The 19684-nt window shown below is 39.7% G+C and overlaps 1 protein-coding gene across 1 annotated transcript in view; it reads left to right on the top strand.

Annotated features, from left to right (window-relative positions):
• Positions 1–19684, top strand: part of SLC9A2 (solute carrier family 9 member A2) — a 77673-nt gene that overhangs the window by 8906 nt on the left and 49083 nt on the right. The window contains exon 2 of the mRNA XM_033125646.1: positions 17651–18114. Within this exon, the coding sequence (XP_032981537.1) occupies positions 17651–18114 (464 nt within the window). The remainder of the gene's footprint in view (positions 1–17650; positions 18115–19684) is intronic.

The raw sequence follows: 19684 nt of genomic DNA, 5'->3' as shown, positions 1-19684 counted from the left end.
TGTGGACTTTGGGTGAGTTTTAATACACCTCTCTAACCTCAGTTATTTCATCTGTTTAATGGGATGATAATAGTAACTTTCTCATTAGGTTGTTGTGAGGATAGAATTAAAGCACTTAGTAAATGTGCTATCTTACAGACTTTAGAAATTTGGTTAGCCCTTGGTTGAGAACCGATGTCTTGCTTCCTTCTCCAAAGCATGATAGCATTATATTGTGAAAGTCTATTTTGTCCAGTTTTTCCATAGCTAGTTGATCTTGATGTTCCTCTCTCCTGCTGTTGGTGTTATGCATATCTTTCTCTCTAAATCATACATATTTTGGTTCCCAGTGTTGCATAAACTTAAACATTCATCCTACTGCTTTTGTAAGTTAGTTTGTGATGGAAAAGGAAAGACAGTGCATACCCTTTGTTTTATGCGAAGTTTCTGTGTTGGAAATTGAAAGGTGTACAGCCAGGCATAATAGGTGAAGGGCAGAAGGAGACAGTGAGTATGCAAGGTTCACGGTCAAGTGAGACTGTCTCTGCAGAAGCAGGCTCTCTTCTTGACCTTCCTCCTGACACCCCCGGAGCTGCTGGGTCTGCTCAATGTCATCAGGGTCCCCAGACATGTCAAGTCACCCACAGGTTGAGGGAATGCACTTTTTAGTAGATTTCCAAGTTCCCTTGTATTTTTGTACAAACAAGGTTTCTGTAGGAATCCAGATAGGGAAGAGTTTTAAAGCCAAGTGCTGCTGAAAGTAATTATTGTTATAAAAACTGTAAATCAGCCCTCTTTATCTCCAGAATTCTAAAGCAGAACCACACATTGGCTGAATGTACGTTTTCTCTAACAAAACACTAGGATGATGAAGAGAAATGATAAGACGTTGCAGCCCCTCCTTTCCTATCTGATTGAAATTTCTGATCCTCAGGAGGACACACTTAGCATTAGTTTGTCTTCTCAGAAGAGTGGCATCGTTCTCCGGGCATTCTCCTGTGAACTATCTGGAAGGATGTGAAGATGGCGCCTCCAGCTCGAGGGTCTCCCATTTGTAAGGGAAGTAGAAAATATATATGCCTGTGTGCAAAAGTTCTCACCCCAGTCTCTGTTCGTGCTGCTGCCCAGGCTTACTTTCTTCAGTACTTTTATCACTACCTGACATGTGATTATTTATTTATTGGTGCACTGTGTACTCACTGCCCCTCCCTGATCGAGCAGAGGCTGGCGGTGGGGTGGGGTGGGGCTCGTGTCTTTTGTTTTTGTCTCCCTCTGTGGAGCTACGAATGCACAGAGTTAAAACTCAGGATGTCTACATTCCCAGTAACACTGTTTTATATTTTCAGTGGTTTCACACCTCGAATTTATTTTGATTTCCACAAGTCTTTACTTAAAAAAATGTCTTTTAACATTCATTCATGTGCTCACATTCCAAGCTCTGCTCATGAGTGCTAATGGTTTTGCAAAACGGATGTGGTTGAGATGAGAGCTCATTTATGTATTTAATGACTGTAGTCCCTCTACCGTGAGTTTTTTTTCTTGGTCTTTTTCTTTTCATTTATTCTTGATGTTTCAATTTTATGTTTTGAGGCCACTGAAACAAGGGGTGCTGCTCCTGATCCCTCAATCTCTGAACAAATGCCTGTAATTGGTAGGGCTGTTGTCCTCCATTTTTCCACTAAACATATTAGTGTGATTGATTATTATTTTAATGAAACATAATAATTATGATGAAGGTGGAACCATAGAATTCTTAAGATGCACACATCCTGATAATCATTGAAACCCCTTTGGTCTCGGTGCCGGTGGACCCATAGGAAGTCGTGTGGACGTGTAAAGACCACCTGAGTTGATAATCAGAAGCTGGAGAGGAGGCAAAGTGAACAAAAATGTTATGGTTCTAGGCAGTTTAGAAAATAGTGTAATTTACTAAATGAGGTTGTTTCTTAGTTTAGCCCGAGCCACCAGTGTGCAAGTAGGTCCCCTCCATGTACATAACTAGTGACTGCAGTTGAGTGTTAGCAACCACTTAATTGAAAAATGAAATTAGGTAGCAATTACTGGCAATTGTGGTTTTTTTGTTTTTTTACTATACTTTGATCTATTTATTTTAAGCAAGTGGTAAATTTGTTTAGAAGGCAGGCTCTTAAAGGAATAAAAACCAAACAGAAAATAAAATTTCAACACAAGTGGTGGGTTAGGTGGGGTAGCCTCCCTGAGTAACCTTGTCCAACTTAATGATGGCAGTGGGCAAACAACAAAACGAAAATTGGCAGAATTCGCTAACTCCCACCTGGGTTGAAAGAATGGCAAGTCCTAGGATTTAACTTGTAGCCTGGGGCAATAAAATAAAAATTGCTTTCAACTGTTGGACTGCATGGAACGCTCTGAAGGTAGGTTGCAGTCTACCAGAGTCCTTATTCACCCAGGGTGCTGCTCCCATCCCCGTCCTCCTGCAGCTTGATTATGCAAGGGTTACTCAAAATAGTCCCCAGAACTGAACTACTCCGGGGATACTCTCATTTCCCCTAAATGGTGCCAACACACTGGCAAGTTTCTACCCTCAGAACAGTTTCTTCAAATCTAGTCTTTTCTTGGTCAAATCCCTTCATCAAATGGTGTTATTAAATGGAAAAAGAAGAAAAACAAAGACAGCCGAGAGCCACATGAGGATAAAACTTAGTAAAGTTGAAGATATTTTTAATGACATGAGGGCTGGGGTGTCTGCTTCATCGCTGTAAAGTCTACACCTGCAGTCCTGACAGATTCAGAACAAGGTCTGTGACGATTTTAGGCTGCCCTGCATGTCACATGAAACATGACTCGAAGACTTTCTAAATAAGAATACTCCGCATGTCCTCGGCTGCTCTCGGCGTTTTTACAGCATGGGTCTTATTTCCCACCTGGCTATAGTAGAAATTCCCCTGGCGTGTGGATTACTTAGCGTGGGGAGGCACGCATTTCACACCCAGACATATTATATGCAGAAGTATTTTGAACACTGTCCAGTGTCACTCTTATTTCCTGGGGCAGAGTTATTGCCTTGGTGGGTGGGGAGAGTGCAACTAAGCCAGTTATAATTCCGGGCCATCTGATGGTATGTGTATTCTATCTTGGTTGCACCGTGCCCATGGAGCATTTTGCAAAATTCATGTGACACAAACCTCAGATTTTCCTTCTGTTGGCTGCCATAGACTCCGAGAGTGCTGACAGCAAGAACTGAACGTTATTAGAAGCCCTCCCCGTGGCCTGTCCCACCTGTAGCTTCAAAAAGGAGAATGTGACCCATTAACAGAGTAATTAATCTAAGATGGTCTTTTCTAGTGGGAGTAGCCAAGATGGTAAAGGACATAACTGGTTTTGATCTTTTGAAAGCAGGTTAGTGGTAAACAATCTATGTAAAATTCAAAACCATGAATAACTAAATAAAAAGGGAGAAATATGATTTACAGAAAAGTACAATGTTTCTTTATTTATATACCATGTCTTCTCTGGCTTTCCTCTAACTAATTATCTTGGAAAGGAAGAAACTGATTTGCTTCTTACAAGATCAGGATGCGAAATAATTATGATACATATACAAGGTATGACCACAAAATATGGTGAATGTTTAAATTAAAAAAAAATTATTATGGTAAAAGACACATTGCCGTTAACCCCCCTCAAAAAACTCCCCCTCACTTCGAAGACACTTATCCCATCATTCTTGCCACTTTCTGAAGCAGCGTTGGAAATCCTCTTTCATGAGTGTCTTTAGTTGCTCTGTCATGGCTGCCTCGATGTCCTGAATTATTTTGACTTTGGGGAAGAGAGAAAAGTTTCACTGTTCCAGATCCAGTGAATAAGGTGGATGAGGACACACTGTAATGTTTTTATTTGACAGAAATTGCTGTACCAGAAGCAATGTGTGACACGGAATGTTGTCATGATGGAGGATGATTTGGGGCACACTTTAAAACACACCTCCTCTCAACTGTAGCTCACACCTGACAGACTGCACCAAACAAGTTGAAACTTGTCACACATTGTTACTAAGGTTCAATGCACTGCTTCTGGTATTGAAGATTCCTGCCTTTCCATTGGATGGCACTTGGCAGCAGCATTCACCATATTTTGTCTACGTGTCACACCTCACTGCTACTACAGTGATTTCTGTCAAATAAAAACATTGCAGTGTGTCCTCATCCACTTTATCACCGGATCTGACACCATGAGACTTCTGTCTCTTCCCCAAAGTCAAAATAACCAAGAAAGGTAAATATTTTGAATCAATTCAGGACATCGAGGCAGCCACGACAGCACAATTAAAGATACTCACAAAAGAGGACTTCCAGAACTGCTTCAGAAAGTGGCAAGAACGATGGCATAAGTGTGTTCAAAGTGCGGGGGAATATTTTGAGGGGAATTAATGGTGATGTGTCTTTTATTGTAATATTTTTTTTAATTTAAACATTCACAGTATTTTTTGATCACACCTTGTACTTCACCTAGATGCTAATTAGCCAGTCCCTTGCATAATAATCTCTTTCAAAAGCTTTTGTACCACACAAATAGCTATCTAGCACTTCGTACCACACAGTAGCCACCTAGCAGTGGGGCCTGCAGTTGTCACTTCATTGGAACAAATTTTGTAGAGATATTGGAGGGTGATAGGAATGTTCGAAGGCACAAGACTGGGAGCTGTGTCAGTGCGGTTGTTTCCTGTACAGTGTTCCATGAGCTTGCTGCTGTGACGGTCTCATCAACAGCCATGGCTGGCCTGCCCAGAACCCATGTAGGCAGCAGAAGGCTGGAGAGACCCAGCCTGTTTGCTCGCCCTCCAGGTCCCTGGGAGCCGAGGGGATCAGTGCCGGGAGCATCTTCCCAGACCACCCAATTCCTGCTCAGAGCGTAGGTACTCCCAGACACCTCCATGTGTGGGATCAAAGAATTCTCTCATTCGATGGGAGAGCTTTGCTGTTTATTCAATTTGTGACTTCCCTTGAAATCCGGAGCAATATAGTCTTTGTGTGTGTGTGTGTTACATCAAATTTCTGAGAGCAGTGTCTGCCTTTGGCTTCAGTAGATGTGTCCTTTTGTATGATAGGAAATTCAGTTAGCATTGGATGCAATGTCATTCATGAAGCGCCATGAAGCAGAGAGTTTATGGATGATGAGTCTGGGTGAGTGTGTGTGTGTGTGCGTGTGTCTGTGTACGCCGCCACACATACTCATACAAACACAGCTTTTAAGTCTGTTGTAAGTACAAGGCTGATGGTTAAATACTAAAAGTGAAATTTCTAGTCATTCTTCAGGCCCAACTTTTTGTGGAGAGAAAAACATAATCCTGAGAATTGATCTTACCTTGCTGATGGCCCAGGAATGGAAGTGAACTTCACTGGCTCCATGTGCTGCCTGGGACCTGTCAGAGAACTTGCCCCATTGACAGAATCCAGCCTGGGGCCCAAGAGGGTCATGGAGGTATCCCTTGTGCCTAAAGAGCTGAGCTCTCACTCACTGGCTTCCAGCCTCATACCTGGTTATGTTTAAGGGAGCTGAGTGTATTGTTTGGGATACTTATACAGTCAGAGTCAGTTACAATTTGTTTTATAGTCAAGTTAATAATAATCAATGGGAATGCCATTCTCAGAATGTGATCATGTTCCCGAAAGGGAAATAAATAAGTAAAAATGGTGACATTAACCATTTGATAATGGTGAATTATCAAAACAATTAACCATTGATAAAACTGGGAGACCATTATGGAATACCTAAGGGAAAGGCATTCCTGTTTTACATCTTGAATAAGGAGTGGGCTTGGGGAGTCGTGCTGGGCTAGAAGTCAGGAGGCCGGCGTGTTCTCTCATGCTCCTCTCACACTGTTAAGTCACACAGCAACTTTATCGTCTATGAATGTGACTCACAGAAACTCAGAGATACATTTTATTTGCTAAATTACTGGTTTATTATAAAAGGCTGTAACTCACGAATAGCCAGATGGAAGAGATGCAAAGAGCAGGGTATGGAGAAAGGGCTCGGAGCTTCCATGCCTTGCCAAGACACACTCTCCCCAAATCTCTGTGTGTTCACCAACATGGAAACCCTCCAAACCCAAGTCCTTTGGGTTTCTTCAGAGGCTTCTGTATGTAGGTGTGGTTGATTAAATCATTGGCCATTGGTAATCATTTCAGCCTTCTACTCTTCTCCCCTACCTAGAGGTCAAGGGATTGGGACTGAAAGTTCCAGCCTTCCAATCGCATGGTTGGTTCTCTGGCAACCAGCTCCAACCTTAGGTGACACCTAGGGGCATTCTAAAAGTTGTCTCAGCATAACAAAGGACACCTTTCTCACTCTCATCACTTAGGAAGAGACCAAGGTTTTTGGGGAGTCTGTACCATGAAAGTGTCAAAGATCTGTGGGGAAGGAGATAATTTCCCTCCCCACCTCCCCCCTCCTTTCCTTCTTACTGCTGGGCTGGTAATAAAATTGAAACAAGATTAGATTAGCAGGAAAAAAACCCCAATTTAACATATGCGCACAGGAGAATCACAATATGATGCTCAGATCATCAAATGAAGCTCAAAGAAATGAGCAAACCAGGCAGCTAGCTTGTTATACTTTTCAGACAAAGAAACAATAAATTTTTGAGAAATTGACAGGACGAAGAAAATTACTGCTTATTAGAAAGGAATCTAAGCAAGGTTGGAGCTTGGGTACTAACTTAGTAAAGGCCTTACAAGGTTTGTTTATAAGACTTTTGGACTCCAGATTCTTTTAACTCTTGTGATAAGGTTGTCTGTCAGCCCTCAGGAGTAGGGAGGGCACCTGTCACGTGGGAGATTTATCTCCTGCCTTTATGTGGACAGAATGGTCAGCGTTTTCTTGTTGCATGGACAGTTTCTTAAGTAACTTTAATTCAAAACAATCTATATGCCATCATGGGATATCTTGGGGTGGTTTCCCCCGGGCCCTGACAGACCAAATGTTTATTTCTTATTATAAATCATAGTACTCATAAAGGATATTGATCTGTTGCTTTATTTATTTGTACAATCATTGTCTGATTTTGATATCAGGGTAATACTAGCTTCATAAAATCGATTAGAAAATATTCTATGCTCATCTGTTTTTTGGAAGAGATTGTGTAGAATTGGTACTGTTTTGTAGAATTCACTAGCGAAACCATTTGGGCCTAGAGATTTCTTTTGGGGGGTAGTTTGAAATTATAAATTCGTGGGTTTTTTTTTTTTTTTTTTTCTGCTAGTTACAGGGATATTCAGATTATCTCCTTCATATTGGGTGAGTTGTGGCCATTTGCATTTCTTGAGGAATTGGTCCATTTCATCTAAGATGTCAGATATGTGTGTTGAGTTGTTTATAGTATTCCCTTATCATCCTTTTGATGTTGGTGGGGTCTGTAGTGATGCCCTGCTTAATTCCCAAATTATTGATAATTTGTGTCTTTTTTTTTGGCAATCTTACTAGAGATTTGTCAATTTTATCAATTTTTGCAAAGATTCAGCATTGTAATTTTATCGATTCTTTTTCTATTTTTCTGTTTACAATTTCACTGATTTCTGTTCTTTATAATTTCCTTCCTTTGGAATTATTTTACTCTTCTTTATTTAAATTTTTGAAGTGAAAGGCCAGATTACTGATTTGAGACTTTTCACCTTTCTAATGAATGCATTTAGTGCTATACATTTCTCTCTCAGCATTACTTTAGCTGTGTCCCACATTTTAATATATTGTATTTTCATTTTTATTCAGCTCAGTGTACTTTCAGATTTCCTTTTTGCCTGTAGATTTTTTTTGTAATGTCATTATTGAGATATAATTTACATAATACTTTTTTTTGTTGTTGTTAAAGATTTTATTGGGGAAGAGGAATAGGACTTTATTGGGGAACAGTGTGTATTTCCAGGACTTCTTCCAAATCAAGTTGTTGTCCTTTCAATCTTAGATGTGGAGGGTGCAGCTCAGCTCTACGTCCAGTTGCCATTGTTAGTTGCAGGGGGCACAGCCCACCATCCCTTGCGGAAATCAAACCGGCAACCTTGTGCTTGAGAGGAAGCACTCCAACCAACTGAGCCATCCGGGAGCTCAGCGGCAGCTCAGCTCAAGGTGCCGTGTTCGATCTTAGTTACAGAGGGTGCAGCCCATCATCCCTTGTGGGAGTCGAGGAATCGAACTGGCAACCTTGTGGATGAGAGCCCACTGGCCCATGTGAGAATCGAATGGGCAACCTTTGGAGTTAGGAGCACGCAGCTCCAACTGCCTGAGCCACCGGGCTGGCCTCTACATAATACATTTGACGCTTGAACATTGTGGGGGTTAAGGGAATCAAACCCCACATAGTAAAATATCCACATATTACTTTTGCCTCCCCAACAATTTAACTCCTAATAGCCTAGTGTTTACCAGAAACCCTATTGATAACATAAACAGTTGTTTAACACATATTTTGTGTTACCTATATTATATACTGTATTCTTACAATAATGTAAGCTAGAGAAAAGAAAATGTTATTATAAAAAATTATAAGGAAGAGAAAACACATTCCCAGTGTTTATTGAAAAACATCTGCGTGTAAGTAGACCCATGTAGTTCAAAACCATGTTGTTCAAGGGCCAACTGTTTATTTTTCATCCATTGAAAGTATACAGTGTGGTGGTCTTTATCATCTTCACAGTTGTGCAACCATTTTTACAATTAAATTTAGATTTTCATCACCCCCAAAAGAAATCCCATATACTTTAGCTTTGACTATGTGATTTCCCCATCCTACTCTAGCCCTAGGAAGTCCCTAATCTACTTTCTCTTTTTGTATGTTTGCTTAGTCTGGACGTTTCATATAAATGGAATCACACGATATGTGGTTTTGTGACTGGCTTCTTTCACTTGGCGCAATATTCTCAAGGTTGTAGCATGAATCAGTATGTCATTCCTTCTTATGGCCAAAAAGTGTTCCATTGTTTGGTTTTGCCACATTTTATCCATTCATCGGTTGATGGGCATTCGGGTTGGTTTTACTTTTTAGCTATTATGAATAATGCCGCTGTGAATATTCCTGTACAGGTTTTTGTGTGGACAAGTTTTCATTTCTTTTGGGTATACACCAAGGAATGAAAATTTTAAGCCAAATGATAAGTCTATGTTCAACTTTTTGAGGAACTGTCAGACTATTTTCCATTGTGGCTGTACAATTTACATTTTCACCAGCATTGTATAAGGGTTCCTATTTCTCCACATCCTTGTGAACGTTTGTTATGATCTGTCTTCGTTTATAGCCATCCCCGTGAGTGTGAAGACCCATAGATTATTTAGAAGTGTATTGTTGAGTCTCCAGATTTAGATATTTTCCTGTTTTCTATACGTTATTGATTTCTACTTTGACTAGTGATTAGAGGATATACTCTGTATGATTTGTTAAGTTTATTGAGGTTTGTTTTTATGGCTCAGGATATGTTCTATCTTGGTATATGTTCTGTAGATTCTTGAAAAGAATGTGTATTCAGCTGTTGTTGGTTGGAGTCTTCTATAGAATTAGATCCTGTTAGTTGATGTTCTAATTACTCTATCAATTATTGACAGAGGGTATTGAAGTCTTTACCTGTATTGTATATTTGTCTGTTTCTCCTTTTAATTCTGTCAGTTTTTGTTTAATATGTTTTATAGTTCTGTTGTTTGGTGCATACACATTTAGGTTTGCCATGTCTTAGTGGATTGACCCTTTTATCATTATGTAATGTCCCTCCCTGTCTGGTAATTTTCTTTGCTCTGAGGCTTACTTTATTAGAAATTAACATAGCCACTCCTGCTTTCTTTGGATTATTGTTTTAATGATATAACTTTTTTTATTCTTTTATTTTCAACTTTCTTACATCATTGCATTTGAAGTGAGATTTTTGTAGACAACATATAGTTGGGTCATAGTTTTTAATCCATTCTACTAACAGCTACCTTTTAATTGATCCATTTAGAGCATTTACATTTTATGTAACTATTGATATGTTTGGGTTTAAATCTGCCACTTTATTTTATTCTGTTTTTCCTTTCTTTGTTTTCTTTTCCTGCCTTCCTGTGGATTGTTTGAACATTTTTAGAATTCTCTTTTCATTTATCTATAGTGTTTTTGAGGTGTCTCTTTGTATGGCTCCTTCAATGGTTCCTCTAGGTATTATATATGGATACATAATGAATAGCAGTTTACTGGTGCAGTCATTTACCAGTCTGAATGAAGTGTAGAAACCTTACCTTCCTTTATGTCTGTTTTTTCTCCTGCATTTATAATAGAGTGGTCTTAAACATTTTCTCTATATACATTGAGAACCACATCACACAATGTTATAATTTTGGCTTCAGTGGTCAAACTTAATTTAGAAAACTCAAGCGGACAAGGAAAATGTATAGAATTTGCCCATATTTTTACTTTCTGTTTTTCTTTCTTATTTTCTGATGTTCTAAGATTTCGTTCTTTTCTATTTTGAGAACTTCCTTTAACTATTTTTTTAGGGCAGGTCTGCTGGCAAAAAATTTTCTTAGCTTTCCTTCCACTGAGAATGCCTTGATTTCCCCTTCGTTCTTGAAGGATGTTTTCACTGGATATAGAATTCTGGATTGGCAGGTGTTTTTTGTTTGTTTGTTTTGTACATGAATAATGTTGTGCCACTTCCTTATAGCCCCCATGGCTTCTGAAGAGAAATCTGCTGTCATTCTATTTTCTCTTCTATAGGTAATATACAGTGTCCTTTACTCTTTGTCTGCTATCAAGATGTGTGTGTGTGTGTGTGTGTGTGTGTGTGTGTGTGTGTGTTTGTGTGTATATTTAGAAGTTTGAGTATGGTATGTCTTGATGTGGATTTCGTTGGGTTAATCCTGTTTGAGGCTCACTCATCTTGATTCTATCGGTTTATATCTTTTGACAAATTTGGGAAGGTTTTCGCACTTATTTCTGTGAGTACTTTCCCAACCTCACCCTCTTTCTTTTCTTTTTCTGAGACTCTAATGACATGAATATTAGATATTTTGCTATAGTTCCACAGGTCCCTTAGGCTCTGTTATAAGTCTATCTTCTTTCTGTTTAAATTAGGTAATTTCTATCATTCTATCTTTCAGTTTACTAATTCTTTCCTGTCTACTCCATTCTGGTGTTGGGCCTACACAATTGAATTTTTTGATTCAATTATTTTTCAGTGCTAAAATTTCCATAGAGTTCTTCTTTGTATCTTATATTTTCTTGCTGAGGTTTTATATTTCTTTGCTCATATTTTCTTTTTTTTATTTGCTTCAAGTATGTGAGTAATTGCTTGTGAAACATTTTGATCATAACTGTATTAAAATTTTTGTCACATAAATCTAACACATTTGTCATTGTGATAGTGTTATCTATTGTCTTTTTCCATTAAGTTTGACATCTTGACATAATGAGTTCCTAGCATGATGAATGATTTTCTTTTAGAACATGGACATTTTGGATATTATGTTATGAGACTTTGGGTCTTTTTATATGTTCTGTTTTAGATGACTTCTTATGACACCACTCTGGCAGTAGCAGGGGAGGGAGGTGCCATATTAGTATTGCCAGTTGGGGGTAGATTTCATTGACCACCTGAGGAGGATGCTACTCATTATTACTGGGGGATGGGAGTCTGGTCTCCACTGACACCTCCTTGTCTCAGAGCAGGTAGGAGTGCCTCTTTGCTGCTCCCCTGGTGGCCTATACTGACACCACAGGGGAGTGGTGGCTTTCTTACCACTGGGGGGAAGTGAAAGTCCTGACTCTTCACTAGGCCTCTGACCCATGACAGTGTGGAGGGTATAGGTGCCTCCTGATTGCAGGGTGGTAGAAGTCCAGGTGCCATGGCACCATGGGGGAGAGAAGGTGCTCTTTACTGCCCAGCAGTGAAGAAAGTCCCACCTCCCTACTTTTTCTTTTCTGACACCACCCCAATAGGAGGCAGAGGTTTTCTTTGTGGTCTAATGAGGGTAGAATCTAGACTCCTCAACTCAGACTTTGCTGGGGCCATAGTTTCTTCTGTGGTGTTTGGCTGGAGTAGCACCATTATTATTTTAAAATTTTCTGTCTTGCTAGGCTGCCTCTTTCCTGGTCCTTTGTATAGACAGAGCAGGCTTTTGTTGGGGCTTTTGTTGTCTGCATCCATTGTTGTTTCCAGGTTGCTGGCTCCTTTAGCTCCAAGTGTGGGATATTAGAGTCAAAAAGATAACCCAGGTAATTCACTACTGTGTTGTTCTTCAGATCTCAACCTCCCTAGCTGGGATCTATCTCACTGAGAGGACAGATACACTCACAGAATACTTCTGGCCATTTGATGTGTGGATTTTTCCACAGCAAGCAATTCTCCACTGCTCTGTGGACACCAACTGGGTTTCCTACAATTCAGTTCTGTTTTGACATCATCTACTTGGGAGTTAGTGTCAGATCCCACTGGTTAAGGGCTGAGTCTCACAAGACTGCCCCCATTGCAGATGCCAGTTGTTTTGAGTCCCAGGCTGCCACCTGTGCTTCTTACTGGCCAGCTATACAGCAGGGTTCTCATGATGCCTAACTCAGGTTCGATAATTTGCTAGAACAGGTGTGTCATTTTCTATCTTGTATTATAAATACTTACCGTCTTGGGTTATCTTCCATGCCAAATATAAACTCACTGAAGACATGGTCCATTTGTGATCTGATTCTGGGTCCCTTAGAGCCATGTACAGGGAACATACTTAACCAGTATCTGATGTAGGGTTTAACTCTCTTCCTTTACAAAGTTCTACCTGGACAGACTAAACTCATTATGCTTTTCTTTTTCTTTGCAAGTGGTCAAGTCATTTGGACAAATAAAATACAGCTTAAGTTCTGCTTTGGAATAATGCCAACAATTTTTTTTAATGTTTCATTTTTATTTTCATTTTTTTCAATTATTTTATTATTGCAAGTCCCTTGCAGATTCATAAGTGGAGCATTTTTAAAACCTCTATGTTTATATTCCCACTGTTTTTGTTAGGGTAAATGTTAAATGCATAGAACTAAATGTTGTGAGAAATCTATATTCACAAGTTAGCATTATTGATGTAGATCACTTAATTGTGCTTTATTTATTGAATTGTACTCTACTCGTTTTACGTATTATTTATTTATTTGTTTGCTGCTTTATTATTTATTTACCCAATTTTGATTCTATTTATTTTTATAATTAAATTCTGTTACTCAGTCTTTGTCCACTAAAGGTATCTGCAGTGGGAGCAGCTTGTTGATGTATCTGATCACAGTGGTGTTTCTTTATTTTCTCTGTTTCTGTCTATTACTTGTTACAATTCTATCTTTAAAAATGTATATTTGCTTGCTCTGTGACTCGAGATACATAAAACCAGCATTTTAGGCCGAATGAACTTATTTATTTCTTTTAATACTTAAAAAAAAAGTTTAATGTATTCCATAAATATTTACTTTTGTTCCCCAGCCAAATGGGCTCGACTCAATTTAGACCTCTTTCTATCATAAATCCAGTGTTTCCCAGAGTTGCTTTGAGAACGAACAGCTTGGAAGCTAGTGCTGGGTCAGGCATGCTCAGTGGCTGCCAGCAGTAACTTCATTCCCTACCAAACACAGGCTTGAAATAGTTGTGGATTTAAGAAATGTAATTGTTTTCTCTTTAAGCTCATAGGGAGCATCATTAGAAAGTTTGTGTTTGTCTTCACCTAGAGACAGCCCTCTCTCTCCTGAGGGCTTTGTCCCTACCCCTCACCACTAATGTTCCTGGACCCTCACTACTTGTTCATTAGAACTGTTACTTTATTTTATTTTTTGTTTGAGACTCATTTTGCATGTTTTTTGTTGGTGGTTGTGGTAGTTTCCCTGATTCAGATTTTTACATTGTTGCTCTTTCGTGGATCCTGCTATCTGGAAGCTTCCTGTGTTGTTTCTCACTTTGCTTTCTTCCCAGAATTTGACAGAGATTATTTTGAGTAAAACAAGAAAAATGAAGTGAATTAATTGAATTGTGCTTTGTTATGCAATAGATCTTTAGATTTTTAAGCTCAGTTCATTTCAACACATATGCAGAGAGAAACTAAAATAGATTCTATCCAGGAGAGGAATGTTTTAACTACGTATTTTGTACAAGAGACCTCTAATCCTGTTCCCCTTCCCACAAAGTGAATTTTGATTGCAATTAAAATAAAATCAATTTAAAGTGTCCATTCTCAACAGACTTTTATATGCTAGTAGTAAAAAGTGAATAATACAAGTACAGTGCTCTAAACACTATAAATAGAAGGTAGCAGGAAATAACAAAGAACAAATTAAACCAGGGGTAGGTGAGCCACAGCCTTGGGGAAAAATATGGCCCCAGCCTGGTTCTGCATGGTCTGTGGGTAGAGAATGGTTTATAAAACATTTGTAAATGGTTAAGCAAAATCTAAAAGAAAAGTGATATTCTGTGACATATGAAATTATATTCTAGTTTTTGTGCCCATAAATAGTTTCATTAGAATGCGGCCACGCTCATTCATTGAGGTGTTAACCTCTGGCTACTCTTGTATAACCATAGTGAAGTGTGGCATGCAAGTTGAACATATTTACTATGTCGCCCTTTACAGAAAAAAGTTAGCTGATCCCCAGACTAAACCATGGGTGGTACCTGGAGTAGCTCATGGTCAGCCTTGTAAAAATCATCAAAACCTTCATTTGATTTTTTTCCCCGATAACTGATGTATTTCTCGATAATATTAGGCAGGCTAATGACTCTAGGAAGGCAAATTTTGTCTATTCAAGTTCATTTCCTTTTCAAGAAGTACTTGGGGTGGTTGGAGAGAGGCCATAGATGCATATGCATTTGTAAATGTTGATTTACTTGTTTTATTCTGCGAACAATGACATTTAAGAAGCGTGTTGGTTTTGTTTTGTTTTGACTAATTAGTTTGCTGACAAGTGTGATGTTCATCCTTCATAAAAGCATAGACACTTACACACAAAACCTTTTATGCCAGCGGAGAATATGTTATAAAGTTCAGTGTCTCTGCTTATGTTCACTAAAAAACACTGATCTAAGATCTCTTGTGACCGCCCTTCATTCAGTCCCTTCTCGTCTGTGGAGGAGTAGGGCAGATTCAAACTGCTGTGCAATTTCTAACAAGGGTCATTCAGACCAATTGGAAATGGTCTAAAAGAAAGGAGAGCAGCCTTTTCAAAATACTTGTAAACACATGATTTCTTAAACAAATGTCCTTGGTTTGTTGCCGTTCTTTTCTGCTATTTGCCACGACCTGATTTTCCCTTCCTCACTTCTTCCACGTGTCTTTCAGCCATGTGTCCCAGTGGCCATTCTGTCTGCGTCCTGCATTTATGTTGCTGCATTTCACTCGCTTCCCCTTGGTCATGTCCTGCTCGCCTGGGCTCCTGGTCAGGATCAGTCCTGATGCCAGAGCATGGCAGGTGTGGGTCTCTGTGATGCATTAAAGCAGCCTCTGTTTCTTCCTTTCTCCCATCACCCTGATTTGCCACCCTCCATTCTTAGGAATAAGGATCTCCTTTCAACACAGCAAGAGATGGCACCCCCACATGAGAGCATGGGGTACCAGAGGCTGGGTGGCAGTAAAAGGGGAAAAAAAGACAAAAAGAGAAAGTAGGAGCCACCAGAAACAGGCCTCCCCTACTTTTCAATTTGCAAATGATCCTGTTCCTGGCTTCTGTGCATTTCTTTAAAACTGTTTTCTCCTGCTTTTTCATATAGAAGACAGGAAGAAAACCAAAGTTTGGGGGTGTTTGTGACGTTGTAGACACAGTGGTTCGTGCTCAGCAGCCCATACATAGCTCAGTTATTGTCATAGTTCTTTATGTGGTGAGTGCATTTGTCCCCATTTTACAGATGAGCAAATCGGTCCTTAGCCTGTTAGTAACTCATCCACAGCTACAGATGAGGCAGGCTGGCTCCAAAGTTAGGGCCAGTCATCAGATAGTAGCTGATAAGGCCCCCAGCACACAGATTGGGCCTTCATTCCTGCATTCCTGAAAGGAGCTGATTGCGCATGAACCCTAGGGGTCCAGGAAGGCTGCTATTGGCACGTCCTTATCATACATGGAAAGTTGCTTGCAGAAGCAAGGGTCAGATGAGGAGAGGTTACAAAGATGTGATTTTTCAGTGGACTTCTTTTAACTTCTCTGTTTAACAGAGAGGTCAACAGGCCCGAGATCATGGATAAAGACCTGCTGAACCAGTTGAATACATATATTCCCCAACAATTATTGGCGTCTGCTACAATATGACTGATAAAAAAATCCAAGCTGGAGGGGTGATTTGAATACCCAACATAAATATGAACATTTAATTATTTAGAAATTAGTTCTTTAAATCTCTTCCAATTATTATGATGACATTGTGTTTTGGGGTTCACAGACTATTTTATATGGTTTGTAGGGTTCTAAGGATTTACTTATGTATTAAAACGCTGTGATTTTAAGTTGCTAAGGACTTATTCTGTTCTTATCTTCCTTATCTCAGATAATTTCCATATGCTGCTTTAGTTCTAAAATGTATGATGTGCTGTTGCCTTGCAAGTAAGAGCTGTTGTCACTTAAACCTTGTCAAGTGACCCTCGTGTGTGAAGGTCCTTGCCATGTTGCCCCATGTGCTGGTGCAACCATATTTCTGTCCTCTTTTCCTGCTACAGGCCACCCCCTAATGTGGTCTCTGCATTAAAGCCACATTGGGCCCCACCACAAATTAGGAGATAGGTATCTTCCTCCATTTCTTCACTTCCTGATATCTTCCTGTATTTTTTCACTTTCTAAGAGACTCTTCATGTCGTCTCTGTGAGTTCAGTGCCTGTCTGTTCTTCAGCCTTGCCAGATGCTGCCTCCTCCACAGATGTGCTCAGCAGCTTTCCTCCTGCTCTGTTCCCATAGCCCTTGATTGGGGCTTTATCTCCTGGTACCTTGTGTTGGAGTAAGTCCTAAACATACCTGCCCTTTTGCCTTCATTGGAAACTCTGAGACTGGACGTCGTGGCGAGTTTATATGCTTCATATAGCAGTTAACTGAAGTATCTTTGATCAGTTGATTTGGTTGCCTCTGAAGGAGCAGCCATCTGAAAAATTAAACGTATTCAACATTCCAAGCGAAAGAATCTGAAATCAGACATATTTAAATAAGTCACAAACTCTTCTCAATACCAGAGGTGACAGCAGTAATCCAAAAACTGGCATGTGATCTGGCCACCTTGGCAAGACTGTGTCTTTTTGAGCCTGCATTTTCAGTGAAATAAAAAGGTGTGTGTGTGAAAATATCTGCCTTGCTTAGCCCTTAGGGTTTTTATGAGGATGACATGAGATATTACACCTGAAAATGTGTTGGGAGTCACGATATTGCTTCAAATATAAAATTGCATTGTCTTATTTGAGAAAACGTGATTGGGATTTAGAAAAAATCTGTACTGTATACATATTGTGTACCTTAGCAATCTGCTTCTGATTCAAATTTAAGTTTGTACCTGAATGTACTTTGTGAATAGTTTTAAGGAGCTCATCAGACTTTAACTGCAAAGACTGTACAGCCAATCTATAGCCAATTATGCTGACCTGGGAGATTTTGAAATAGGACCAATTGGTCCTGTCAAACAGAACCAGTTTGTCTTCTCCGTAATTCCTGCATAACGCGAGTTTTGCCTTTTTATTTTTTCCTGAACAGGCTTCCATCTCTATCACAAATTGCCCACAATAGTGCCTGAGAGCTGCCTTCTTATAATGGTTGGACTTCTACTAGGTGGGATTATTTTTGGAGTCGATGAAAAGTCCCCCCCTGCAATGAAGACGGACGTGTTTTTTTTATATCTCCTCCCACCCATTGTACTTGATGCGGGCTATTTCATGCCCACGCGCCCATTCTTTGAGAACATCGGTACCATTTTCTGGTATGCTGTGGTCGGGACTCTTTGGAATTCCATTGGCATTGGGGTGTCCCTGTTTGGTATCTGCCAGATTGAAGCCTTTGGCCTGAGTGATATCACTTTGCTCCAGAATCTGCTCTTCGGCAGCTTAATCTCAGCTGTGGACCCCGTGGCTGTGCTGGCTGTCTTTGAGAACATTCACGTCAACGAGCAACTCTACATTCTGGTCTTTGGAGAGTCCCTGCTGAACGATGCAGTGACAGTGGTGAGTAACTTGTTGACAGTATGTCACTCCAACAACTCCAACAAGTGGGGCCGCCCACCAACCTGCACCAGCATTCTGTCAGAGACAGCTCTGTGCCTAGAAGAGACTCTCACTGGATTTAATGCTGTGTTGTTGCTATCTTCAAATTCTAAGTAAATTTTTTACGTATTGTTTAATATTTATTTATTATTATACAGTAGGCCCCTCATTTGCATTTTTCACTGGGTCATGCAAACTGCGTCACTGGTCCTTGCTTGCAAGGCTCTGCTATTGCCAGAGGAGCATAACAGTGATTGTGACTTGAGTATCTCTGAGATTTCTCATTTTAGCATTTTCAAAAGTGATGGGTTTTGATCAGAATTTAAAGGACTTCAGTTCCCAGAATTCTTTGCGGAGTGATGCTATCAGTATATAATGTGTATAATACAAGTGAAAAGATAATACCTACTAAGTGCCATTCTATCTCTGGGGATGCTTTATTTCTTAATTCATTGTCGTAGGGAAATTTTTCATCACACAGCTCACTTTCTGTTACTACTCAGCCAGCATTTTTCTAGTCCTCACCGTTTTCCCATAAGTGGGTATTTATTCAGAACGCGCAAATTATTTTGAATTCTTATTAACTGACATGTAATTAGAGGCAGAGGCTACTATGATCTTAATGTTATCAGAATTTACCTCCACCCCACCTTCTGAGCTCAGGCAAGGTGTGGAGAGAAAGGATGAGGACGCCTTGCAAGGAAAGAGGTCCCCGACCAGTGAAATACTCGGGTGGCCCTTCATTCATAAGCAGTTAGGGAGCAATGGTGACGCTGTTTCATGGTAGTCATGATTTTGTAGTAGTAATGGTGATGGCGGTGATCGCCATTAACCGCTTGTGAATGCTTAGTTTGTGCTCGGGTCTTCATGACAACCTATGAAATAGGTATTCTTCCCATTTTGCAAAGAAGAAAATTGAGAGAAATAAGAAAATCATCCATAATGTCTGTGGATATCATTATGTAGAAAATAACGTATTGATAAGGAAATCCCATTTTTTAGAGTAGCGGCTCAGACAGCTATTTTAAGAAGGCTGAATTAACTCAAGTAACACAATCTACCTCATTTATTCCATTATTCATTAACAGTGATTAGTCATTAACTCATCCATCTTAAATTTTAACTGGGAAACTGCCATAACAATGAAGATATTTCATAACTCTAATTTCTGAAGGCATCAAGTTTTATATTGTGACTTATGTCTGGTATATGCATTTTACTCTTGTTGAGGGAGATTGTGGATTAATTTCAACGTGGAGTTCTTACATCTATTTAGTATCAAGGAAACTTTACAAAGAAATCATAACACCTTGCTGCTTTCCTTCTAGAACAGTATGCCAGTCATGTCAGTTTCAGAATGCTACTCCATGCCTTTACGTCGCTTTCTCTTTTCTTGTAAGATTTCTCATTCAGACATCTCAGTGGTCCATTCTTTGAGTTTGTCAAGAATCATGTCTCAGGAAACCATCTGGCTAAATTAGTTTTTAAAGTGTGCAAAGGCCTCAGGCTTGCCCGGTCTTGTGCTTCCTGT

Source organism: Rhinolophus ferrumequinum, chromosome 13 (genome assembly GCF_004115265.2).
Source record: "Rhinolophus ferrumequinum isolate MPI-CBG mRhiFer1 chromosome 13, mRhiFer1_v1.p, whole genome shotgun sequence".
NCBI classification, from domain to species: domain Eukaryota; kingdom Metazoa; phylum Chordata; class Mammalia; order Chiroptera; family Rhinolophidae; genus Rhinolophus; species Rhinolophus ferrumequinum.
The sequence above is the reverse complement of the archived record's forward strand: the minus strand, read 5'-3'. Positions and strand labels throughout refer to the sequence as shown.